We start from the raw sequence: 26,264 nt of genomic DNA, 5'->3' as shown, positions 1-26,264 counted from the left end.
ATATGAAGTGTGAAGATCTTGATTCATTTTTCTTCACTGAGGAATTCGGACAGTTGTTCCAGCATCATTGTTGAAGACAGCATCTTCTGTTGAAATCTTAGTGGAGACAGAAAGGATTTGCTTCTGGTCTGTCAGTCCTGCACAGTGAAGACTTACTTCCGTATGTCTACACAGTTGTCTTGAGTGTCTACTTCCGATTAGTTTTTAACATGGAGAAGTGTAAGGATCGGTTTCATTCTTTCTCAGAACATTCTGTCTACTTGTAAAGGCTTTGCATTCCTGTTTCAGGATCAGCTCATCAGTTTCTGGGGGAAGAGCCTACTGCAATTTTGTTGGGATTGCATTGAATCTTACATATCAGTTAAGGGATTGTTATTAATCAATAATAACGGAGCCTTCTAATCCATGGCCAAAGAAGGTTTTCTCTATTTATTTAGCTGTGTAGTTTTTCTCAGTAGTGTTTAGTAGGTTCATTGTTACAGTCTTAAGCTTCTTCTGTTGAATTTACTTTTTAAAATTTTGATTACATTTTAGGATGTTTAGTTGTTTCGGTAAGATGCTGGGGATGAAGCCCTTTTGCTGTTGGGTAGGTCAGTGTTCTCTGCTGAGCTCACCGTACATCCTGAGTCCTCTTACCCTGTTCTCGTCATCTCATTTTTATTCTGTACTAGAGTCTAGAGCTACACTTAGAGAGAACTGCAGTTAGAGTCTAGAGCTACAGAGACGAAAGCAGTGGTTTTCAAACTGGGTCAAGAGCCTTTAGAGGTTGAATGACCCTTCGAAGGGTTGCCTAAGACCATCAGAAAACACAGGTATTTACATTAAAAACCTATTTACATTATGATTTGCAACCATAGCAAAATTATAGTTATGAAGTAGCTATTTACATTAAAAATACAACTATTTACATTATGATTCATAACAGCAAAATTACAGTTACGAAGTAGTAACCAAAATGATTTTATGGTTGGGGGTCACCACAGCATAAGGAGCTGTATTAAAGGAAGGTTGAGAACCACTATCTACAGCTCTGGTTGAGTACAGAGCTGGGGTGAGATTCTAGAGCCATACTTAGGATGTAGAGCTACAGTTGAATGTAGAGCTATGTTTGAGTGTTACATATTCATCTGATATTCATAAATTTGCCCCTATAACTTTTTTGTGTTACCAGTTTTCTTTGTATTTTTAATTGGGGGACCATATTTCTGCAGGTACAGATTTTTAAGTGTCTTTCTTATGTGAGTGCTTTTTATATCTTGCCTTACTTAATATACTGTAGAATGTCCGTGTCGAATAGAATTGGTGGAAGCGAACATTCCATACAGGTCTCTGTTTTTTGACGTTTTGATTCGGTTGAGGCAGTTCTTGGACACGAATAAAGATAAGGTTGAACCCATTCCTGCCATTTGACTCCTTGTTTTCATGTTTCATGTCTCTTCCCATTTCTCCCTTACTGCCTTGCTTAGTATTTATATTCTTAGTGTACTATTTCATTCCTCTCTTTGTTAATGTTACTATTTTAAAATTACTTATTCTTGGACTCTCTAGGGATTTAGTATTTTAGCCTAATCTTCAGGTTAATGCCAACTTAATTCTTAAAAAGTATAACAACTTTGTTCCACAGTGGCTCTACTTTAAATTCTCATTATGTTATAAACTCAAGAATACAACAGGAGAATTATTATTTTTTAAGGAAACATTGAAAAGAGAAAGATAACATGTATTTTATCATCTCCAGGTGATCTTTATTTCTTCCTGTGGATTGAGGTTTCTGTGGAGGGTTTTCTTTTAGCTCAGAGGGCTAACTTTAGTGTTTCTTGTAAGGCAGACCTATAGGCGGCACATTTCTTGTCTTTATTTACTGCTGGTCTTTTAAAAACATGTTTATTGTGAGAATGTTTACGATCTTCTGATGATGGATTGAGACACGAAACCATTGTGGCTGAGCTAGCTTCGCTACAGTGGTTACCTGAGCAGGTCGCAGTCGGGCTGACCCTCCTCCCTTCTCTTTCTTCCCTTCCCCTGCCTTTCCCCTCTTCTCTTCCCTCCCGTTTTACTCTCTCCTTTCTTCCCTCCTGCTCTCTCTCTCCCTTCCTCACCACAGTATCTGTCTGGGAGGAGAGTTTCTCTGCACCCCTGCATACAGGGCTGTCTCATAGTGCTGGGCTTCATCTTTGGGTTGGCTTGGACACCCCCACCCCCACCCCAGCTGCCTTGTGTCATTTTCCTTGTGGGAAATCGAGCACCATTCTTGGCTTCCTCCCCCATCAGGCAGTTGTCACAACTAAAAATGTCTGCAGACGTTACCGGTGTCTCCCTTGGGGAACAAGGGGGTCACCATTGACGGGGCAGCACGATTTCGAGCCCTGGCTGCTAGCTTTGCATTATTTGCTGCCTGTGTGTCCTTTCTCATTGCCGTTCTTTGTCCCGTCAGCTCACTGGTCCCCCTGTCCTTCCCTGGAGATCACAGTCAGTAGTGGCCGTATCAGCTACTTTACCCAGTTCCCCATACAATTCTAGTACTCAGCCCATCGTGGCAGAGAAGCCGTGGTGGCTGCAGCATGAAGCAGCTGATCACACTGCATCAAAAGGACAGACAGTGACTGTGCTCAGCCCCCTTTCTCTTGTCAGGGTGTCCACCTGTGGAGCTACCTGGTCCCTTTGTGAAATTTTAGACTTACATTGTACTCATTCCCTTCTCTTTTACTGAAGATTCAGGGATGGACAAGTTTTGCCTTTCCTTGCAGGAGGGATTGAAAGTTGTTGTTGTTTTTAATCCCCTCAAAGCCACCCCACCCCTAGTTCAGTTATTTTGTTGTGAAAATGGGTAACTAATGGTGACAATTTCATCTATAGGTTTGAGTTCTGGGAAGATTTTGAAGAAGACCATGGAAAGGGGAGAGAGAATGGTTATCAGAGTCTTCATAAGGTACTAGAGCCTTTCCTTCTTCGGAGAGTCAAAAAAGATGTGGAGAAATCCCTTCCTGCCAAAGTGGAACAGATTCTCAGGGTGGAGATGTCAGCCCTTCAGAAACAGTATTATAAGTAAGTTCCTGCCATGAGGTAAATAATTAATAAGTAATCTGTGCCTTTGAAAAAGTAAACTATGAACATAGTTTGGTTTTTTTGTTTGTTTTTGTCTTTTTTTTTTTTTTTTTAATTAAGCCTAGAACCTTGCAGATCTTGGCAAGTGCTCAAGAGTAAAGTTTTCTATTTTTTTATTTTATTTTTTGAGGCAGGGCATCTCTATGTAACTCTACCTGGCCTTGAACTCAAGAGTTCCACCTGCCTTCAGAATACTGGAACCAGACCTAGCCCTAAGCTTTGCTTTCTTAGAGCAGTAGGAATTGGACTTCAGCCTTGGGCTGGCTAGATAACAACTGAGCTTTGTTTGTTGACTCAACACAGAATTAAGTTGAAATTCATAATCAATTAGAAAAAAAGGGGAAGTTGTTTTTATTTGCATAAGTGAGAATTTACACAGTACTTTCTCTTACATAAATGACCCGGAGTTTGTCAATCAAAACATTTTGGGGGAGGGATTTATTTATTTTATGTTGCCTGTATATGAGTGTTTGCCTGCATGTATGTATATGTGCCACATGCATTCCTATTGCCTGCAGAGATTAGAAGAGGGTGTCAGATCTCCTGGAACTGGAGTTAAGGATGGTTAGGAACCACCAAGTGGGTCCTGGGCCCTAAACCCAGGTCCTCTGCAAGATCAGCAAGTGCTCCTGACTACCAAATCAGCTCTCCAGCCCCTAATTTTTAGTGCTAATCGTCCTATACTAAGCAGGTGTTGGTTAAGCTAGACAATGTTTGTTTATCATTCAGTAACTCTCCTATGAAGTTTTTAATACTAGGCACTCTTCTAGCTATTTGGGAAGGATGAAGGTGAATGAAACATGTCCCTTCTGGAGCCTTGGTGTATCCTAGAAACAGGTCATTGCAGCACAATCTCATTGAAAGTTCAGTAGAGGTAGCACTCACCATAGTACAAAGTGAGCACTCCTTCCTTTCTAGCATTCCAAGCAGCACAGGAAAGCCACGTTTTTGGCTCACTGTTTTGTACAGAAATTCAAGAACAGTGAGTCCAGCATATGGCAGCATAAAATGTACTTGTTACGAACTTTCACATTTAAGTTTCATAAATATGATTCACTTATATATATATATATTTGATTCACTTATATATATATATATTTGCATGTTTCTGGAAGATCAAACTCGGCGTCACATGTGCTGGACAGACACTTATTGCTGACCTGTAGGTGGCCCTACGCCCCCATTTGACTTTTAGAGATATTATTATAGGGAGTTTGAAATATAAGCAAAAATAGTATGGTATTTACTCATCTGCTCATAATCTAGCTTCTGTGGTTATTAACTCATGGCCATTAGTTAGTTTACCCATATCTTTTCTTCTACTCCTGTCTTAGTGTGTGTCTCTAAAAGAGAAAGACTTCTTATTCTTCAAAAATTTGTCCTGTTATCCTACCTAAAAGTAGTTAATGATTCCTTAACAGTTTCATAATATCCACAGAGCATAGAGGAATTGAGAAATAAGATACACGGATGGGATAGTCAGAACTAAGGATATATAAAGAAGCCATATGGAAGCCCACTAATTTGTAAGCTAATTAAAAAAAAGTATACACACACACACACACAAACATGTACAGATATGTGTATGTGCGAGTGTCTGTGTAACCTTCCACAATTGTCTTCCTTTAGTGTTCTGTGATCAGTGAGGTTGACATACCCAGTAGGATCATTGAACTGTTTACTTCGGCATGGAGATGTGAATGATCACGATTAGGTGGTAGAGAGAAAGTAAAAGTCTCTCTGTCTTTTAGCTTTTATTTCTTATGGTACCATAAACTCTGCATATTTGAACTAATGTTTTCAATTTGCAGATGGATCTTGACCAGGAATTACAAGGCTCTCGCCAAAGGAACAAGGGGCAGCACATCTGGCTTTCTTAATATTGTGATGGAGCTGAAAAAATGCTGCAATCACTGCTACCTGATCAAAGCTCCAGAGGAAAATGAAAGGGAGAACGGCCAGGAGGTCCTTCAGGTGCGCGGCTCCTCATGCTTCTTACTGCCTTCTCCAGAGTGATGCAGGCTTGCTTAGATTTCTGTTGTAGTCAAAGTGCTCCTTCTCTTCCTTGATTACCCTTCAAGGGGCATCAGCGGAAGCTTTCAAAAGCATGAGACAAGCCAGACATGAGTACTGGTGCGGACTTGAGGGGGATGTGGTGGAGGCAGAAGGGTCTTAGGGTGAGGCCAGCTTACTCAGGGTTCACTTGGGCTACATAGTGAGACCTTGTCTCCAGACACACAAAAATGACGAGGAACCTTAAGTAGAATGCAGGAAGTATAGTACTGTGGATACCATGTTTAAAGACCATTTCCGCAATGGTGTGTTTGATTTAATGATTGAGATGTCTTCTGAATCTTCAGTCTCTAATCAGGAGCAGTGGGAAGCTGATTCTGTTAGACAAATTGTTGACAAGACTCCGAGAAAGGGGAAACAGAGTCCTGATCTTCTCTCAGATGGTGAGAATGTTGGATATTCTGGCCGAGTACCTGACTATCAAACACTATCCTTTCCAGGTAAGATGGCTCAGTAACTGGGCTAGCTACACAGTCTAGCTGTCTGTCCTCTCTCTCTTCCCCACTTTCTCGGAGTAGGAGGCAAGTTTTCTTACCTGAAAAACATCTGAAATTAAGGTTCCAGGAAGGGCACAGTTTTTCTTCATGCCTTTAGCCTACTCTGTGATGATAATGAACATGTGAAGGTCATTCTTTAGAAGAAAAAAAAAAAATTCTATTTTTTTTTTTTTTTGTTTTTTTGAGATGGCATCTCACTATATAGCCTTGGCTGTCCTGGAACTTAACTATCCAGTAGACCAGGCTGGCCTCAAACTCACAGAGATCTTCTTGCCTATGTCTCCCAAGTGCTGGGATTAAAGGTGTGTGCCACTATACCCGGCAACTGTTATTAGAATTGAGTGAGCGAGGACACATGGATAGCATTTGTGTGCCGTGGTGCCTGTGTGGAGATCAGAGGATAACTCTGAGCAGTTGTTTCTCTCCTGCCACTCTGCTCTGAGCTCAAGCTCAGCTCCTTAGGCCTGTGTGGCAAATGCTTTCTACCTGCTGAGTGTAGCTATGATCATTAACATTAAGGACAAGGTGATAGGAAAGATTGGCAAAAGAAAAGTGTCTGTCCTATCTACCCATGTCTGTTGTCAACATTGACAGTAGTAAGCGTTAACCTGATTATAGGATCCCAAATCCTAAGAAGAAAAGAGGCAGTGTTGTTTTATCTTAACCCCGTAGAGTGGGACCTTGGTGTGAGGCTGGGAGCAAAGCAGGAGTTCTTGAAACATCCTGGTCCCCAGAGCAAGCCGTAGTGACTTCTCAGTAGAGTAGTGTCAGTGCTCCTTATCACTGCGACATTTCAGATACTGGCTGTGAACCTGCCTTTGCAAATGCCTTTGGTCCAGGCTGTGCAGATTTATTGTAGATAAAGGGAATAGTAGTAGTTGTAGAGAGAGGTACAGGGAGCTCCCATCTGTGGATCTATTGTTTGGGTGGCTGTGGCCTTCATGACCTTGGGGAGATGGAGATCTTTGCAGACTCAGCTTGAATCAGCTTGACCTTTTATAAGTTCAGTGTGTCAAGAGATGATTTTAAGGGATGAAGTGTGCAAGTAGTTCTACATAATGAGAAATGCCTTTTATGTACAGCATTCAGTATTTGCTTTGTATGTATTGAATATTTTCTCTATGGTGACAGTTTTGTACCTGGAAGTGACATATTTTCTAACTAATAAAAAATTCTTCTCTGAGTTTGAGGCCAGCCTGATCTACAGAGTGAGTTTCAGGACAGCTAAAACTACACAGAGAAATCCTGTCTTGAAAAAAACAAAACAAACAAATAGAACCCTCCATGCACAGATGAGTGCCTGAGGCTCAGTTGGTGATACAGTTTTACTATTTGAACACTTTTTAGTGACTTTAGAATGTAAATTTTAGAAAAAGCTGGCATATATGATCATTTAATTTGAACATTTTCGGTCGTTTCCAAATGTTATGTTTTGGTTTGTATAGCACTCAATGTTTTTGGCCATATTACTCTAAGAAGTATTGTTTTTCTGCAGGAGCCACTTACTAAGTGACTAGAGGTACTATTTCCTCATCACACAGGCTGGGTATTCATCTCTCTCCTTGTAGGTTTTGGCAGACATTCTGATCCTTGGGCAAGACTAGATAGTTCTTTGAATCAGAAACTTCTGACCTTGAGTTTGTAACTGGAGAGCTCGGGTTACATCAGCCATGCTGTTTACACAGGACCCCTTCCTAGTACTTTGCCAACGATTCCCAGTTATTTTTACTTGTGTGTGTCCCAGAGATAGAGGTTTCAAGTCTGATGTTCTATTCTGAGTGAGCTGATCTTCTTCACTTAAGATTTTTCCTGTGCTTTATTTTTACAGCGCCTGGATGGTTCTATCAAGGGAGAAATCCGAAAACAGGCATTGGATCACTTCAATGCAGATGGTTCTGAGGTACATTATGCATGGCTTTATTATTTGAACAACTTGGACTTTGTATAGGGAGAAGTCTTTTCAGCTTAATGTATTCTGTTTCAGAAACATTTTGTAGCAGACTTCTCCTGTCTTGACAAGAACAGGAAAGCCTTACTCTAGAAGATGCCTTATTTGCTGTCACTCACCGCGCAAGCATGTACATGGTTTTCTAGCTCCCTTGGTCTGAACTAGTCATGTTTTCTACTGGATTACCAAACTTAGGGGTTTGACAGAACAGCAAGGCAAGGACCCGGTGGGCCAGGCCAGTTGTGTTAACTTTGATGCGCATGTTATCCAAGGTTTTTCTCTGTCCTTCCTGGGCTGATACTTGAACAGTGTGTCTGCCAAGGTTCAGTTATGTTAGACTCCTGGTGGGATGTAGCCCATGCTCTTTCTCTGCTTCATAGCTACAATTTTACATTACTGACTGTTCTGCTTGGAATTGGTTTCACAAAATATTTTGGTTTGGGCACACCTATATCAGAACTAGAAAACCTGAGTATATATAGTCTGCATATCAATTGGTCAGGTGACAGATTTAGAAGAAGTGGGGAAGAAGAGCTTTAGTATGTAAGAGAAACTAGTAACATGTAAGACAAAGGGTTCAGTGGAGACAGCCTAGCAGTGTTCTGGACAGAATTCTAATTTCTAGACGCTTGGTTTTTTTTTTTTTTTTTTAATTTTTGAAAGAACAATTTTATGTTCTGCTTCCTAAAGTTTTTAAAAACTCAGTGTCTCTTTCATTATTTCAGAATGATAGGCCTTCTGTCTCTGAATTTATAGGTGGTCCTAGTAAGACAGTGTTCTGGATGCTTCCTTATCTGAAGGGTGATAATGTATCTGAGGACCAAGACTGCAGAATTAGACTGTGAGAAACATTAGTCTCATCTCTCTGTCTCCGATTCCTTTAACTGTAAACTGCAGGGGATCCAGGCCCTCCTTTGTAATATTGCCACGAGGGTGAAATGTAGTCAAAAACAAAGTGCTCATCACATTTCTTGGCATGTAATAGACACTCAATAAAATACCAGCAATTTTTTATTGTAATGTTTATCAAAGATAAAACTGTTCCCTTGTCTTAATTTAAAAGATGATGTGAGTTAAATACTTTATTTCCTTTTCAGAGAAAATCTGAAGTTTAATTTTTTTGTGTAGTTATTTTTTTGGTTCTCATTCTCTGATAGCCATGTGTACAATATGGTTTCTTTGACATTCTGCAGCCTCTTTCAGTTATTTTAGAGTTTATTGGGGAAGATACTACATGCCCACTGATCAGATGTTGTAGATGGTGAAGAATACCTAAATGTATCCTTGACCCCAGTGACAGTCTTCACACATTGCTGCCTGTATCTGTACAGATGGAACCATTCATCTCATTGCAGCTACCTAATTGTAATCTTGCTGTACATGATTTCGGCTTCTTTTGGTCAGAATTATACTTGTAAGAATTTCCCCATGTTGTTAAAAGCCTTAGGGATATCCCCCACTTCCACCCCTGCTATGGGGTCAAACCCAGGTCCTTGTGCATACTAGGCACTTTGCCACCAAGCCACATCCCTAGCCCAGCACCTTAGAGTTTGGTTTCTAGTGTTTTTTCATGCTTCTGCTGTTACTTTTATTGTATGTGGGTGACTCCTTAGCCTCTATGTATGTATGTCTATTCAGTATACGCCTGGTGCCCAAGGGTCCCAGAAGAGGATGTTGGAATCCTTGGAACTGGAGTTAGAAATGGTTGTGAGCTGACATATGGGTGCCAGGAACTGAACTTGGGTCTTTTACGAGAACAGCAAGTACTCTGGACCACTGAGCTAGCTTTCCAGCCCCTGCTATTTCTTTAGCCATTTTATTATTGTTTTTATTTATTATTATATCTTGATGCATTTTGTTCACTTTCCTAAAACAATTTATAATTATATGGCCTATGTACAAATACTCCCATTTTAGGTTACTTTTAGCAGTGTCAAGCTTCATAATCTTTTTAACCATTATTTTGATAATGTACATTAACAACATGCAACTTATATTATCTTTGTGACACTGAAAATTGTTTATGAGACCATGTGATATTCAGATGTTATTTACAGTTTAGTGTCTTACCCCAGACTGTTTGCTATGGCTCTCTAGGACTTTTCTAAGAGAGGTATCCACATAGTATTTGTATTCTCAGCTGGTGACTAATTTTTATTATGATTAATTAAAATTCTTGGAAGGTAGCTGTCTCCCACTTTGTGTTTTCCTGGCTTAATGCAGTTGATTATGACTGTTAGAATGTGAAGAACTTTCTGCTCTTTCTGTCTGCCTGCCTGTTTGTATCTGTCTGTTATCTGTTAAATATATCCATTTATTGAGGTTTATTCCCCAAGTCAGCAGCTTACTTATTTAGTCATTTTGTTTTGTTTTTGTTTTTAGAGACAGAGTCTTTTGTAGCTCAGAGTGGTCTCAAACTCAATATGTAACTATGGACGGCCTTGAAATCCTGACCCTCCTGCCTCTTCTTCATGAGTGCTGAATTATAGGTGCATGCCACCATACTTGACCCTAGGCCAGTTTTTGAGTGGTAGTTTTGTACTCAGAAGGCATCAACTTTTGGAGGCTGGTGAAATGGCTCAGCATACTTACACACACATATACCAAATAAAAAAATATACAAAAGAAAAAGATGGAAAAGAGAACACAAAGTCTCAGCTTTTGAAAGAGATGATCAGATGCTCTGAAAATAGTGATATTAAGCTTTTTTACATGGCTGTGCAGTTTACCTTCCCTTTGTCCACATGTTTTCCTGAGCACTCACCTAGAGAGATAAGGTAGGATGCCATGTTGCTACGGAAACTGGAAGACGTTAGGGCCCAGTCTTTGCCACACACAGTGGTGATGGTAGTTCTTGTGCTTCTCAGCAGGCTTGTTTCATGAGTTTTGCTGTTCTCCTCACTGCCTAACAAATGGATTTACTAACCACCTTACATGCATAGCCTCCCTTTCCCCAGAAAGCATGCATTTGGGTGGCTTGCTGAAACAATCCCACAAAGGCTGAGTGGATGTGGTGCTTTTGTTAACTTGTTGCATACACTGGTTTCAGCCGGGACATAAGTCCCTGTCCTTGCTGTCTTACTGGATTCTACTTTTCTTCTTTGTTCCCTGCACTGACACTCCTCTTAATCAAATGAAAATCCCCTGTGTCTCAAGTCCTTGAGCTCCTTTTAGCCTCCATAAAGTTTGTCCACCATATCTCACTTTTCTTCACACCTGCAGGGCTTTCCAGGTGTGAGGGCTTATTGGACTGTGAGAGTGTCTCTGAGAAGGCCACTGCATAAAGTAGTATATTGCATTGTGTACAGGACTTCTGCTTCCTGCTCTCCACACGGGCTGGGGGCCTAGGAATCAATCTGGCTTCAGCGGACACAGTTGTCATCTTTGACTCCGACTGGAACCCCCAGAACGACTTGCAGGCACAAGCCCGAGCGCATAGAATCGGTCAGAAGAAGCAGGTCAGTGGGTAGGGTCTCTGGCCATCTCTTGGGCCTGCATGCAGAGGTTTATTCTTACCGGAAGACTGTTTGTAAGATGTTTGTTTCCTGCTTCATTGCCTTCTCTTTATTAGCTTGTCTGTGGGCCTCCTAATGTGGACTCTTAACCTACCTCTATTTGAAAAGTACATGTCGGGCGTGGGGGGTGGGGATTAAGCTCAGTGGTTGCAGGCACAAGGCCCTGGATTTAGTCCTCAGCTGGGCAGGTGGGGGTATGACAAGAACAAAAAATAGAGTAACTGAAAAGTATGTCAAACTGAAAAGTATGTCAAGAGTGACTTTCTACATATTCACCAGGAAAGATGTAGGAGGAGCAGACTTAAAGCTGAGCCTTTCCTGTGTTAAGAGCATGGCTAACTATTCAGGGCAGTTAGTCTTCTCCATGACAATGTAATCTGCAACGTGTTGGAAAGCCATAGGCTTGGGTTTTTGTTTTGTTTTGTCTGTGGATCTCAAAGATTGATTTCCTATTGGCTACCTTTAAGGTTCATATGTGGCTAGTGATTCAGGTTTTGTAAAGATGGTTGGGAAGATGTGGTCAAGAAGCAGGCTGTGGTATCTGTAGAAGCACTTCTCTTTTGGGATGGAGCCTGTTAGGATAACACACATTCTGCACCCACTTCTTTGCCTGCTTGGACCAGCAGGTGTGGTCATGATGTGGTACAAGAGAACAAGTGACCTTCCTCTTGGATTTTGACGAAGTAATTTTTGCTTTAAGTAGAAATGACCATAACATTCCCTTTTTTTACAGGTGAATATTTACCGCTTGGTTACAAAGGGGACTGTGGAAGAGGAGATCATAGAACGGGCCAAAAAGAAGATGGTGTTGGACCATCTCGTGATTCAGCGCATGGACACCACTGGCAGGACAGTCCTCGAAAACAACTCAGGAAGATCCAAGTAAGTGCAGAAAGCCCGAGAGCCAGAGCCAGATTGTTCCCACCAGCATTTGACAGGCTTTCGTAGGGTTTCACCACAGGAAGTATCTGTCCGCTCTTGATGCTGTAAGGATGCCGCTGCCGTTCCCTGCCCCCATTTATTTTCATGGATATGTGTGTCTGCATGTGGAGGTGGGGAGCAAGAATGGGTTTTCTGCTTCTGTCATGTGGTTTGTGGGGACCAAACTCAGGTTGTCAGGCTTGGAACAGAGGCCCTTACCCACTGAGCCAGAAGAAGGCATTGTAACTTGTAACTTGAGTTACAGGTGGCTGTGAGTAATGTGTGCATGCTGGGAACCAACCCAAGTCTTCTGGAAGAGCAGCAAAGGCCATATTTCTAGCCCCTCTTAAATTTTTCCCATTTTTATTTATTTGTGAGGGAGTAGAGAGGGCATACTTGTGCTTCTGTCTGAGTGTGGAGGTAGAAGATAACTTGTTTTCTACTTCTATCATGTGGGACTTGGGGAATGAACAGAGGTAGTCTCAGGCTTGGCAACAAGATGCCCTTTCTCGTTGAGCCATCCCTTCAGCCCCTTACTGGAGATCACAACCGCATTTCACTCCTACAGCTCTAATCCTTTTAATAAAGAAGAGCTGACCGCCATCTTGAAATTTGGAGCAGAGGATCTCTTCAAAGAAGTTGAAGGAGAGGAGTCAGAGCCTCAGGTAATCAGCTCAGAGCCTGGAAATGTACTTTTGTAGCCACATGGGAATCAATATGAAGGTTCTCGAAATTAAAAATGGAGCTGCCATATGCTCCAGCTGTAGTACTCCTGGGACTATACCCAAAGGGACCATAGTGAGGTGCCACCAAGACGCTTCCCAGCCTGCTTACTGAGCACTGTTGACAGTTCTGAACTGCTGAGTCAGCCTGGGTGTCCACCGAAAGGTGCCGAGACAGCAAAGGCCCATTGTGTCTGTACATGTGAAGTCATGTCGTTTGTAGGAGACCTTGATCGGGGTCATCATTTCCAGTGAAATGAGCCAGATTCAGAAAGACAAGTATCCCATGTTTTCATGACTACTGTTCAAGTATATGATAGACTTAAAAGGAAATGTAGTTGTATAATCCATCACTTTTACAGTAAAGATGCACTAGTAGATAGGAAAATGTTTTTTGTGTTTTTTAAAGGATATTTTGTGAGCATATAAATTTCACAGGAAGCAGATTCCTTGTTAGAGATTTTTATAAAGTAATTATTTGTAGGTACAGGGATTCTTTTTTTTCCTTGCCAAGCTCAAAGCTCTTATGACATTAAAGAGGAAAGGGTATGGCACTGAAGGACTCTGCATTTCTCCATAGTTTCCTTTCTTTTTGTTTTTGTTTTGTTTTTTTGTTTTTTCAAGACAGGGTTTCTCTGTGTAGCTTTGTGCCTTTCCTGGAACTCGCTTTGGAGACCAGGCTGGCTTCGAACTCACAGAGATCTGCCTGCCTCTGCCTCCCGAGTGCTGGGATTAAAGGCGTGCGCCACCACCACCCGGCCATAGTTTCCTTTCTTAGAACTTCCTGAATTTCGCCTCATCCTTGGACTAAATATCAGTGTGAAGTGTTGGGCAGTGACAATGTCAACTGAGGCTGTGAGAGTAAATAGAATGGGGTAGGAAAGCTGTCTGGGGTGCACACCTGACGGTTTTAGTAACGCTGAGACTGTTGCTCGTTCACGGTACCTGTGTGGTGTTTGTTCCTCAGGAGATGGACATAGACGAAATCTTGCGCTTGGCTGAAACCAGAGAGAATGAAGTGTCGACTAGTGCAACAGATGAGCTTCTGTCGCAGTTTAAGGTGGGCGAGCACTCAACACTGACCCTGACAGTGACTCCTGCGTCTAGAGTACTTCCTTTTGTTCTAGGCTTGCTGTTTTCCCTGTACCCGAATTAACTCATCATGCCCAGTGTCATTAACAAGATTAGCAAAGGACCGGAAGTATGCAGGGACATGGGGCATGGGAGACATTTATGACGTCAAATGCCAAAGAGATGTCAAAGGCATGGGAATTGTTGGTGACAGTTGGGAGATGCCTAATAACTTGGTTAAACCTTTTTTTCCCTCTTTTCCTTCCCTCTCCACTCTCCTTCCCTTTTCTCCTATTCCCTACCCTCTGCCTTCTTCCCTCCCAAAGGGAAATAAAGGGATGTGGAATCATGGCTGAATATTGAAACTATGGACACCAGATGAATAGGAAGTGGCATCACTGAGTATAGGTGTTTATTAAAAGGTTTAGGAAAGGTAATTCCGTATAACAGATAGTAGGACTACGTAAGTTAACATTTTAGAAAGATGTTACTGTATTTCTAGGTTGCAGGAAGAAATTGAGGATAGGCAGATCCTGAAGAGACCTAAGAAGGAAGAAAGCTGACGGCTCATTGCCCCAGGGAGGCAGGAAACAATATAATCTAAAGCATACCTTGAGAGTTTGGTCGGAAAGAAAAGGGAACTCATCCTGAAGAGGAGGGAAAGTGAGAATTCAGTCTGTGGCTTTAGTTCTGCTGAGAAGCGGAAAGCATTGGGGCAGCTGTGGGTTGGACTGTGAGTGTGGGGAAGAACTTGATAGGGAGTCATCTACATCTAGATGGGTCTGTGCTGTGGAGCTGCTCAACAGGGTCATGTAACTTTCTCTAGCAATGCGTGGTGTTGGAGAAATTGGGTCACTTGACAATCCTAGGTGGGAGATTGGTCTGGAGGGCACAGGGAATCCAAATAGCGAGTGGTTTAAATGCAAGTGAGACCCTGGCTGATTCTATCTATGCAGGTTAAAGAAGCAAGAGAAGGGTGAAGGTTCCAGTGGTGTTAGGGACAGTAGGCTGGCTGGTGTGGAGCGAGAAGTGCTGGGTCCTCACGGGAAGCAGTGCTTTGTCGTGTGTGCTCCATGGGTGGCTAGGGTGGATTGTCTTCATGGAAGACTGAGGAGGGAGCTGGGAGGAGTGGTCAAAGAGCCTTGGAGTACAATTCCCAGAATTCATTCTGGGATGCAGAGGACAGGGTGGAAAGGGCGAAGGATACATCCTTGTGGCTTGTCTTAAATTTGGTGTCTTAGAACAGTATCATTGACTGGTTCATCTAAACAGTGGAATTTATTTCTCGCAGTCCTGAAGGTTTCTGAGGTCATGGTCCCAACAGGTTGAGGTTCTGTGAGGTCTGTCGTCTGACGAGCATACTGCTGTCTTCTTGTCTGTCCCTAGTGTAAGGTGACACCTAATCGTGCCATGAGGACTGCATTATCCTGAGCTAATCACTTTCCAAGGACCCCTTCCTAGTGCTGTCAAATACTGGCATCAGGATTTCAGCACTAATTTCTTTTAGTTGTAGTTGTGCAGGGATTTGAACTCAGGATCTCACACGTGCTATGTAGACATTCTGCCACTGAGCTATAACCCTGTAGCTAGAGTTTTCCTGCCTTGCCCACAGTCAGGACAAATCTCTGTCACCCGCCAGTCCCACAGCCGCTCAGACCCAACCAAGTAAACACAGAGACTTATTTTGCTTACAAACTGTATGGCTGTGGCTGGCTTCTTACTAACTGTTCTTATATCTTAAATTAGTCCATTTCTATAAATCTATACCTTGCCACGGTAAGTGGCTCGTGACTTACGGTACTTTACATCTTCCTTGTCTTGGCAGCTGCTGCAGGCTGTGAGTCCTTCTGCCTTCCTGTTCTTTTATTTCTCCTCTCTGTTAGTCCTGCCTATACTTCCTGCCTTGCCACGACCGATCAGGTTTTATTTATTGACCATTCAGAGCAACACATTTGCCATACAGACCATTCCCCAGCACAGCCAAGTGCAGACCATCTCAGACACCTGCACTCAGGCCTGTGGTCCTAATCATCCTCTATGCGGACTTGCTGGGTAAAGCCACGAGGAACCCGAGAACGGGCTCCCACAGGACATACAGAACATCCCACAGCATAACCCTAACCCTGCAACATATGAATTTTTGAGGGGACACAAACATTGAACCTGATTCTACCTCTGTGACTATCCTCACAGTTAGACAGATGTGATCTTACAATGTTTTGATTAGAATCTTACATGATTATTTCGATACAGAAAAATTCCACATGCTATAAGGTATTCAAATATAGTCAGCACATTGCTGGCTACTGTTTCCTTCCTGAGTCCTTTTTGTCCTATGATTTAATACTTGGGGAAATATGATTAACACTAGAGGTCTGCTTACCCTACAGCCTTTCTGTTTATGGAGTGAGTACTTCAGCAGAGTTGACGTTATTTTTCTCCTTAATCCTTTGTCTCAAGCCTTGATTTAGTATGTTGGAAACAGCAATTTAAGGAAAAAAAAAAAGATTACCATTTTATTCAGCAATAACAGCACTCCTGTTACTCTTTGCTATTTTTGAAGTATTTTAAAGTATGTGGTACACATTCACTCCTTTGATATTTATAGCACATCTGTGAGGAAGTATGCATTGTATTTACAGTTGGCTGAACTAGTGTATAGGAAGGCTGTCACCTCCTTCCCTCCTTTCTTCCTTCCTTTTTACCTTTTTCTTTTTCTTATTCCTTTTTTTTTTTTTTTTTGGCAACAGGATTTTACTATGCATCACTGGCTGTTCTAGAACTCACTCTGTAGACCAGGCTGGCCTCAAACACAGAGATCCAAAGAGCTGGGATTAAAGGTGTGTTGTACCACCACCACCCAGGGAGGCTGTTAGTTTCTTAACATGATACATAAGTGTAGCTGTGATCATTTCCCAGGCAGAATGTTTGGCCCATCACTCACAATACTGCCTTTGGAAAAATTAATTCCCAGCTACATGACCTATTAACTTGTATTCATATTTATGTTTATCGTTTTTATTTGACTCCTTAAAAATTCTGGACCTACAGCCCCCAGGATAGCTCACTGGGTAAAGGTGCTTGTTGCCAACCTGAGTTCGGTTCCTGGAGTACACATTGTGGAGGAAAGAGCTGACTGATAAAGGTTGTCCTCTGACCTTCACAACATGTGCAGTGATGTGCACACACACACACACACACACACACACACACACACACACACACTAAGTAAATTCATATAAACAATCCAGACCAAACCAGTTGTAAAGAGTGCTTAATTTGACAGAGTGGTGAGATGGTTTGTTTTTAACAATCTCAGAAATTGTATATCTTTTTTTCCCCTTGAAATTTAAAAAATCTGGTTGTAAAGATTTAAATATCATTGGAAGTTAAAGAGTTAATTTTTACTGCATGTGTAAGGTTTTGATTTGATTTTGCGTTAGCTCCACATGACTTTGAGGAGTGGAAACTGTAAAGGCCCTTTTGTGCTTCATGGGACACTGAGGCCAAGAAGGAAGGCGTGTAAAAGATTGTGAAACCAGAAATGGGGCTCTGACAGATGCACAGGGCCTTCCAGAGCCGGCTCGGGTCTGCCTTGTAGCTCTGGCCTGGTAGGCTTAGATGGTTTTCTTTCTTGGGGCACATATCATTTGAGTACAAACACCTACAGATGTTTGGTAGGCAATAAGTGACATGTTTTCTAGATACATTGTTTGTACTCTGCCTAAGATTACAATGTATTCGTGAGTACCTATAATCTTTACACACCTTCTGCTGCTTACCCTCTGGTAACAGTGAGTAAGGGTACGGGTGGACTAGACGAGCGGGCCTGGCTTCTGCTGCCCATCACAGTTAGGGAGATGCAAGGTCATCATGGATGATTAGGTACCAAATATTGTGTATCCAAGCAAATTAAATTACACAGTGAGTGTGATGCAAATGAAATACATGAATGATTTAACAACTTTTTAGTAAAATTTACAATTTTTTTTTTTAATCTTTCTGTGTCTATTTCCCTAATTTTAAAAAAAGTTTTTGATGAACCGATAGCTTTGACAAGTTGATTTGGGGGAAATAAAAGGTGAGAATAGTAAAAATAAATTGATTTTGATTATATAATATTATGAGTCCTTTTACAGTGTTCTAAATTAAAAACACTCGTTAAGTCGATGCTTGGCAGCTGGGGTTTGCAAGTGGAGAAATGTCAGCTGGGGGTCGTCCCTTCACTTCCAGGTTGCCAACTTTGCAACGATGGAAGATGAAGAGGAGCTAGAGGAACGTCCTCACAAGGACTGGGATGAAATCATTCCAGAGGAGCAAAGGAAGAAAGTGGAGGAGGAGGAACGACAGAAGGAGCTAGAAGAAATCTATATGCTGCCGCGAATTCGTAGTTCCACTAAAAAGGTGAGGGGAACGTATGCCTGGGCCCTATGCAACATCAAGAGCAGATTGGTCAAGGGTGAGGCCTTGACACAGGGAGGCCAGCAGGAGGCCAGCGGGAGGCCAGCGGGAGGCCAGCGGGATGCCAGGGCTCACAGGCACTCTGGTGACTTGTTTCTTAGTCTTTGCTGATCAGCTTTTCAAGAAATGACTGGATGACTTCTAAGTTCACAGAAGTTTGTGTTTTGCCTTTGAGGTTAAAACTGCTGACAGCCTGACAGTTTGGTTCCCATCATTACTGTCTTCAACTTTCAGAGTGCCAGATGTTTTTGTCCTTCAGTGTTTACAGTACTAGGTCTAAGTAGTAAAAGGTTACATGACTAATAGAGGACATGCACAGGCTGCACAGCCTAGTCAGTCTTTCACAAGCACTGTTTGATACACCCTGCCCCCCACCCAGTATCATTGAAATAAGAAAATTTATTAACCATTTTGTTGGAGCTATTAAGCTTGTCTAGTATCATGGTAAATCAACATTATCACCTTCTGAGCAGTTCCTGCATGCCAGACATAGTCTGAGTGCATTTTCATTTCTAGATGCATTTAATGCTTATGAAAACCCTGTCTCAAAGGGACTATCACGCTATTATCCTCATTTTACAAAGGAGAAAAAGACAAAGAAAAGTAGTTAGTTGTCTGAGGAATTACTGTTTCAAATTGGGTATCATATATATTATAGTATAAAAATTAGCCAACTATTTTTTTTCCAACTATTTTTAATTCAGTACATTTAATCATTGCAAGATCACTGAAAGTATGACAGTTTCTCTCCCCTTATTGCCTGACACCTGAAGGAAAACTGACTTGTCAGATATGATGGGATGTCTGAGCGCTAACAGTTAAGCTGAGCTGGTCTTAATCCTTTATTTCTGGACTTGACAGTTGCTAAAGTGCGACTTTGCCTCATTTGTTTGTTTCCAGGCTCAGACAAATGACAGCGATTCTGACACGGAGTCTAAGAGGCAAGCCCAGAGATCGTCTGCTTCTGAGAGTGAGACAGACGACTCTGACGACGATAAGAAGCCGAAGCGCAGAGGGCGCCCCCGAAGTGTGCGCAAAGACCTGGTGGAGGGCTTCACGGACGCAGAGATCCGAAGGTTGGTGGAGTCTCTGCTTTGCTTGAGCTTTTCTGGAAGGATGTGTTCTAACCCTGGCCAGGGGGACTCTGACACTTAGGACAGGCTAGGCAGAAAGTGATCATGGAGAATGCGGTCATTCTGATGAGTTCCTGTAGTTTTCCCAGTGAGGGCTTTCCTACTTTCATCACGTTTTTATTTTTAGGTTTTGGTTGGGCTGCTCTATGGGGGTGAGGTAGGTCTCATGTAGCCTAGCTGGCCTTGAGCTCCTGTGAGACAGAAGGGCCCTTTCTGTGATGTCCTCAGCCTCTTGCCTTTCCCTCTGAGTGCTGAGATCATAGGCTCTTTTCCATCTTTTTATTTCCTTACTGTTTTCTGATTCTTGAGACTGTTTTCAGGAGGAGTTGACCAAAGGGAGGCTGACGTGTACGACATGCGCCTGTATTTATTAGTGTGCATGTCGAGAGAGCTTGGCTGGTAGCGCCGCCCTTTCTGCCCCCGTCCCGGTCCGCATCAGTGCTCATGCAGTCCGTGGTGGTTTGCTTGGATTCCTCTTCTAGCTGCACACCTAATACTTTGTTTGGCAGCCTGCCTGTTCTCGCTTCAATCTGCTTTAGACATTGAGTTCACTTTTTGGACATTAGGAATGGCAAAGATGGTGGTATTTATTGTTCATCTTTTTATCTTTTTGGTCTGCATCTTTAAATCTAACTTGTCTCTTGTAGGCATCCTGCAGTTAGAGTGGTTTTTTAGAGTCTCCTCTGACAACTTTTTGCTTTGTCTTAGTGCATTAGATGCAGTGCAGTGATTGGTGTCCTGTGTCCGTCTGGTGCTGTCTTTCCTCCTTTCCTCTCTGCGGTGCCTGCTGTGCTCAGTGGCAGGCTTCATTCAGTGTTCCATTCTGACTGCCCTGTCTCCATGGCTGTCTTTGGGGGGTTTTGTTGTTTTCAGTTATTGGTGGTTTCCATGGAGATTTCAAGTGACATCTGAATGCATAGCAGCTTATGTCAGCGGTTTGTGAACCTCTTGGCTGCAGTCACTCTCCTTCCTCCTTCCATGCTGCTGGCCCACAGTTCCTCACACACTGGAAGGCCATCACCACAGCTGTGTAAATCAGTTCTGTGTCAGTGCTTAGGAGGGTTGGTGGAGAGATCAACCCAAAGTAGTTGCTAACTTATTTCTTCATGCGGACTGAGCTACTGTGTAATGCCCTCGATTCCTGCCTGAAGGGTTCTCATTTCCTGGTTTCTTTTAGGGTGTGTCTGCTAAGGATGAATTCTCTATTTTTCAGTTTCTGGCAGTATCTTAATTTTTTTTTTGCTTCTCAAGTCTTATTCCGTTTTATTGTTGTTTGCTTTGTTTTCAAGTTTATTGATTCTTTTTTTTTTCTCCTGATCCTCTACTGATCCCTCCAATTTCAGTTTTTGTACTTTTCAGCTCTAGAAATTGTTTGTCTCCTTTTTAAGTTTTTCTATGTGTTCCTTTTACTTCCCTCTTAGAATCAAACCCAAGGCTACACGCATGCCGGGCAAGTGCTCTACTCGAATTCCCCCCCCCCCAATTTATATTTCTACCGATCGTCTCTTCCTAGGTGACTCTCTCATTCTGGAGGTATAACCTGCCCGTGTCTTCTGAGTCCAGGCTCCAGACTTCTTACAGCAGTTGTCTTGGTGGCCTTTGTCTTCTGTCCTTGTGCACTGTACTTGCTTCCTCATGTGCCATCATTTTGTTTTTCTTTGAAAACCAGGTGGTTGGGTGGTTGTTTTTTGAGACAGGGTTTCTCTGTGTAGTCCTGGCTGTCCTGGAACTCCCTCTGTAGCTCAGGCTGGCCTTGAACTCACAGAGATCCGCCTGCCTCTGTCTCTGGAGTGCTGGGGTTAAAGGTGTGCGCCACCCCCTGGTAAAAAGCAGATGTTGTAAGTAATGTACTATGGAACTCTGGACCTCAGTTTCCCTCACTGGCCAGTTGGATGCTGTTTGTTCACTGACTTCCCTCCAGTCTGTGTTTTCTGTCATGTTCTTGGAAGTCTCTGCTGCTTTAGCGGAGTGATTAGCAATTGACAGGCAGATCTCAGTTCTTCCAGCTAGCAAGTCTGCTGACCTCTTTGAGGAGCTTGGTATGGATCTTGTGTAGTGCTCTGGGAGTCTGTTCACAGCTACGCCCTGACCCAGAGGATCTGCACATACAGAAGTGAAGTTAGGACCATCCCACATCTCCCCTTTGCATTTCTGCAGACATGCAAATGTGTGTGGTCTTTTTGATTCCTAGGAGTATGTCAGAGCCTTTCAGGGTATCCTGTGGGCGTCTTATTTCCAGTTGTTTTTAATTTTGACTAGTGTCGTATTATCTCCAAGGGATGTGCCCCAGGCCGCTGGTGTGTTAAACATTTGCATTGTGATTATTACCAGTGATCTGTGGACATGAGTGTCCATAAAGAGTTTTGGTTCATACTAAAAAGACAGACCAGGAGACGGCCCAGCAGTGGACAGCACTGACTGCTCGTGCAGAGGACCCCCATGACAGCTTACAACCATCTACAACTTCAGTTCTAGGGCATCTGACTCCTCCTGGCCTCCCTGGACACCGAGCACTCACATGGCACACAGACATTTATGCAGCCAAAATACCCATATACATAATACTAATAATTAGTAATAAAAATAAATAAAGAAAAGAATAAAATGGTCAAACCTGAGAACCGCACTTTGGGGGCGTGTAGTCAAGTTAGTGTCCCCTGAGATGCCTCAGCCCTGCCCTCCTCACTGGTGGCTGCCATGCAAGGGTTTCTCAGGAAGGAATTGGAAATAAAGTGAATTGCAATGACAGAAAGCTCTTTGCTCTACGGAGACTCAGTCATTTTCCTCAACAGATGCTTCAGATGGCTGCAGACTAATGCATAATTATTAGGTTTTCCTTAGAGTCAATTTGGGCTGTTTTTATTGATGGATTTGTTATTTTTATGGAGGAACAACTAATGACTTTAGTTTTGGATAACCTTATTGTGCCATTGAAGATTATTTTCACGTTTTCAGTGCTAAGATTGAACCCAGGGCCTGGTGTATGCTAGGCAAGAGCTGCCTTCCATCATCCTTATTATTTTTACATCTCAAAGCCTACTATTTCAGCCAGGAAAGATTTCATTTTCTATTAAGGAGAAATGTAGGGTCAAGGGATAACCCTCAGGTTCACTTTCCTATCTAACACTTTATTAAGTTTTATATGCAAATTTGTTCTTTCATATTGTTGCTTAGCTGTTCTCATATTTAGTGCCATTGTTACATCTTTCACTTCCTTTTTTCTTAGTGTCTTTCCTTACACTGTTCCATGACCAGTTTTCATAGTAACTTGGCATATTACAGTGAGGCTTTGATGTGCTGTGACATCTTGCTTTTTATTGATAGTGTTGGTAGTTAGCATGCAATGGCGAAGGGAAATGGGGAATGAGCAGCATGATTAAAGGTAGAGACTATGGGAAGATAAGATTGGAGCTTTGGTTGGAGACAAGGGTGGGCAACAGTTTTGTATAACTTTTAAATTATACATGTGTTTACATATGTATGTATTGTGTATAGTTCTGCTTAGTTTAGAAAATTGTGACAGTCGTAGAAATCTTACAGTTGTATCATAACCATAAAATAATGAAAAATATTGTGATCTAGAACTCAGCATAGAATTAATGGACTGAATTGGCCACTGAGTAATGATGTAGAGTTTTATCATAGCAGAGCTGTTGTGCACGTCTTCCTTCTAAAAAGGACATGCCAGTGCGGTCGCAGTTCCGGTCCGATCTGTCACTGACAGTAAACATGGTGTCTACCTTGAATAGTGCTTGAGTGCTGTAAGTTGACCGGTTCAGAAACACTCAATTGTCACTTATTAGATGTAGGGATTGTGTCAGTCTCCTGACAGTTGGTGTGGCTCGTACTTCCTGACAGGATATTGTGGCATTTGTACAGTTAATACTTGTGATTTTTTAATTCATTTTGTTGATCATATTCTTAGGTTCATCAAGGCTTATAAGAAGTTTGGTCTCCCTCTTGAAAGGTAAGACCAATAATAGATCTGTCTTCTTTTTACTTTTCCTATAGAGCAGCAGACTTTTTCCCCCTTTTTTGTGAGGGGAGATAATACTTTCTATTTAATACTAATGCTGGGAACAGTTTTTCCACCTAAGGGAGACACTGTTAAGACATTACTGTATTGGGTGCATGTCCTGTTTTGGAAAGGTGGCTGTAGACTGACCATTCAGAAGTTTTGTCTGAATGAGGGAGATGAGGCACACGCATGCAGACTGCATGGTCAAGAGTGGTCCAGGAGGGATGCTCACAGGGCTCCATTCGACAATGCAGGTAGTTAGTTCTTTGATTTAGGAGCATGGGAGGAAAACGTGTCTTTTGTGATTTCATGATCTAGTGATGTCATGAAGGTAGTATAAAGAGCTGTGTTATCTTGGCAGTACTAGGGAAAGTGTCAGTTACTGCTGCTCAGAGTATACATTTAGAGATTGGGTTTTTAACAGAAGTGTCTGGATATTTCAAATAGTTTAATATCTTGCTTTTTACGCATTCATCACATATCTTTCAAATAAGAGCACTGGTTTAAAGGACATGTCAGATGCCTGTCTATTAGAAACTTCTGGGTCTGGTGGAAATCCCAAGTGTGTCCTTTGGTTTTGTCTTTCCATTGGGAGAGGAAGGAGAGATACAGTAGTCCATTAACAGACAGTACAGCATCTCTCTGGGACTGTTTGAGCATCCAGATGCAAAATTCTCATCTTTGAAGAAGTTAGTGTAAAACCCACTGGATGTGGGCAAGTGGGTCTGTGAGCCTTTAGACAGACTGATTTTTATCAGTGGATTCATGCGTTTGGTATGCCATAGAAGTGAACTGAGTAATGGAGAAGTAATTATCCTGTGCTTCTAGGAGGATTGCAGTGGCTAGCACAGGAGAAAAGAAAAGGAACACAGAAAGGCAAACTAATGTGTGTATTCTTTAGGCACCCTACATGCTAAGAGTTGCAGACAGCTCATTTGTAGAGAAGAACACAGATCCTTTTCTCTCTGATGTTAGGGTGGAATATCCCAAGGCAATTCATTTGTTGTTGTTGTTTTTTGAGAGAGGGTTTCTCTGTGTAGCCCTGGCTGTCCTGGAACTCACTCTGTAGACCAGGCTGGACTCGAGCTCAGAGATCCACCAGCTTCTGCCTCCCCAGTGCTGTGATTAAAGGCATGAGCCATCACTGCCCGGCTCTTTTTTTTTTTTTTTTTAAAGATTTATTTATTTACTACGTATACACTGTTCTGCCTGCATGCCAGAAGAGGGCATCAGACCCCACTATAGATGGTTGTGAGCCACTATGGGCTGCTGGGAATTGAACTCAGGACCTCTGAAAGAGCAGCCAGTGCTCTTGACCTCTGAGCCATCTCTTCTGCCCCAAGGCACTTCTTGGTGGTGAATGTGCCTTAGTTATTGCACATTGTTCTGGTTGGCCTTGCACCCACTCATACAGGAATCATCTTTCAAGAGCAAGCACTTAGGAGACATAGTAGCATTATGTGATAGAAAGTGGCACAGTGTCTTGATCTTTGTCCTTTTTCAGGCTAGAGTGCATAGCACGTGATGCCGAGCTAGTGGACAAGTCTGTGGCAGACCTGAAACGCCTCGGGGAACTGATTCATAATAGCTGTGTGTCAGCAATGCAGGAATATGAAGAACAGCTGAAAGAAAATGCCAGCGAAGGTAAGTCAGTCAGCAAGTCTAGTTCCGAGATTCTTCCATATCTGGTACTCATGGACTGGAATTTCTGTTACATACGGGTTTTTAAAAACTGTACTTACAGCCCACATGTACCTGGTACTTGCAGTTATGGATTTTGAGTTGCCTTTCTGTGAGCTCAGTGTTGTAAGATCCCATGTATCTACTCTCAGATGAAGTGACTTTGTGAATGTCTGATGTGATAAACAAGATGAGAGGTTTCTTTGATGCTTCTGTGAAAACATTAAACTTGGCTGAATGATACAAAGACATTATGGGCCAGAGTAGAGTAGACACCTGCATATTTTAGCTCTGAAGGGTTATAGACCTTAAACACTATGAGATGTAGGTTGTTATGTTATGGCAATTGTAAGATATTTAGAGAATTGGACAAATAATATAAACATTTTGGTTATCTAGAGATTTTCATGGCACTAGAGTTTGTTGTAATTGGGCTGAACATAATTTCTTTCCTCTTGGAAACCAGAAAAGGGACTGGGTGGTGGTAGCACATGCCTTTAGTTCCAGCTCTCAGGAGGCAGAGGCAGGTGGATCTTTGTGAGTTTGGGGCCAGCCTGGTCTACAGAGTGCGTTCCAGGATGGCCAGAGTTAAACAGAGAAACCCTGTCTTGAAAAACCGAAACTAAAAACAAACAAACAAACAAACAAACAAAAAAACCAGAGGAGTTTTGCCCGATGCATAAATTCCTTTTTTGTTGCTGTGATCAAAATCGACTCACAGGCGGGTTCATCTGGGTTTATGGTTGCCGAGGGTTATGGCGGGGAAGCACGGCGGCGTATAGTTTACATGTAGTAGGGAAGCAGGTAGGCCTGGCGGCTAGAGCAGGAAGTGGAGAGCACACATCCTCTAATGAAGGCCTGAAGCGGAGAAAACAAACTGGAAAGCAAAATTTCAAAGTCCACCCCAGTGACATATTTCTCCCAGCAAGGCTGTGCCAACTAAACCTCCCCAAACGGTGGCACCAACTGCAGACTGAGTTCAAATACCCTAGACTGTGGCAACATTTCTCATTCAAACCCCCACATTATACTCCCTTGCCCCGACAGCCTTGTTGCCATATTATAATAAAATGTTTCAGTCCAACTTCAAAAGTCCCCATAGTCGGTCACAGTCTCAACA

At 42.4% G+C, this 26,264-nt stretch overlaps 1 protein-coding gene across 7 annotated transcripts in view; it reads left to right on the top strand.

The window, feature by feature from the left end:
- Chd2 (chromodomain helicase DNA binding protein 2) overlaps nt 1–26,264 on the top strand; it is a 118,548-nt gene that overhangs the window by 56,943 nt on the left and 35,341 nt on the right. For all 7 annotated transcript variants that reach the window (XM_006990949.4, XM_076545100.1, XM_076545099.1 and 4 more), the window contains 12 exons: nt 2,857–3,045; nt 4,917–5,079; nt 5,466–5,618; nt 7,504–7,575; nt 10,932–11,081; nt 11,872–12,020; nt 12,628–12,724; nt 13,749–13,841; nt 18,086–18,256; nt 19,214–19,389; nt 23,372–23,413; nt 24,969–25,108. In XM_006990949.4, coding sequence (XP_006991011.1) covers nt 2,857–3,045; nt 4,917–5,079; nt 5,466–5,618; nt 7,504–7,575; nt 10,932–11,081; nt 11,872–12,020; nt 12,628–12,724; nt 13,749–13,841; nt 18,086–18,256; nt 19,214–19,389; nt 23,372–23,413; nt 24,969–25,108 — 1,595 coding nt within the window. The remainder of the gene's footprint in view (nt 1–2,856; nt 3,046–4,916; nt 5,080–5,465; nt 5,619–7,503; nt 7,576–10,931; nt 11,082–11,871; nt 12,021–12,627; nt 12,725–13,748; nt 13,842–18,085; nt 18,257–19,213; nt 19,390–23,371; nt 23,414–24,968; nt 25,109–26,264) is intronic.

This window comes from Peromyscus maniculatus, chromosome 1 (assembly GCF_049852395.1).
Source record: "Peromyscus maniculatus bairdii isolate BWxNUB_F1_BW_parent chromosome 1, HU_Pman_BW_mat_3.1, whole genome shotgun sequence".
In the NCBI taxonomy this organism is placed as follows: domain Eukaryota; kingdom Metazoa; phylum Chordata; class Mammalia; order Rodentia; family Cricetidae; genus Peromyscus; species Peromyscus maniculatus.
This window is presented reverse-complemented; position numbering and strand designations above follow the sequence as displayed.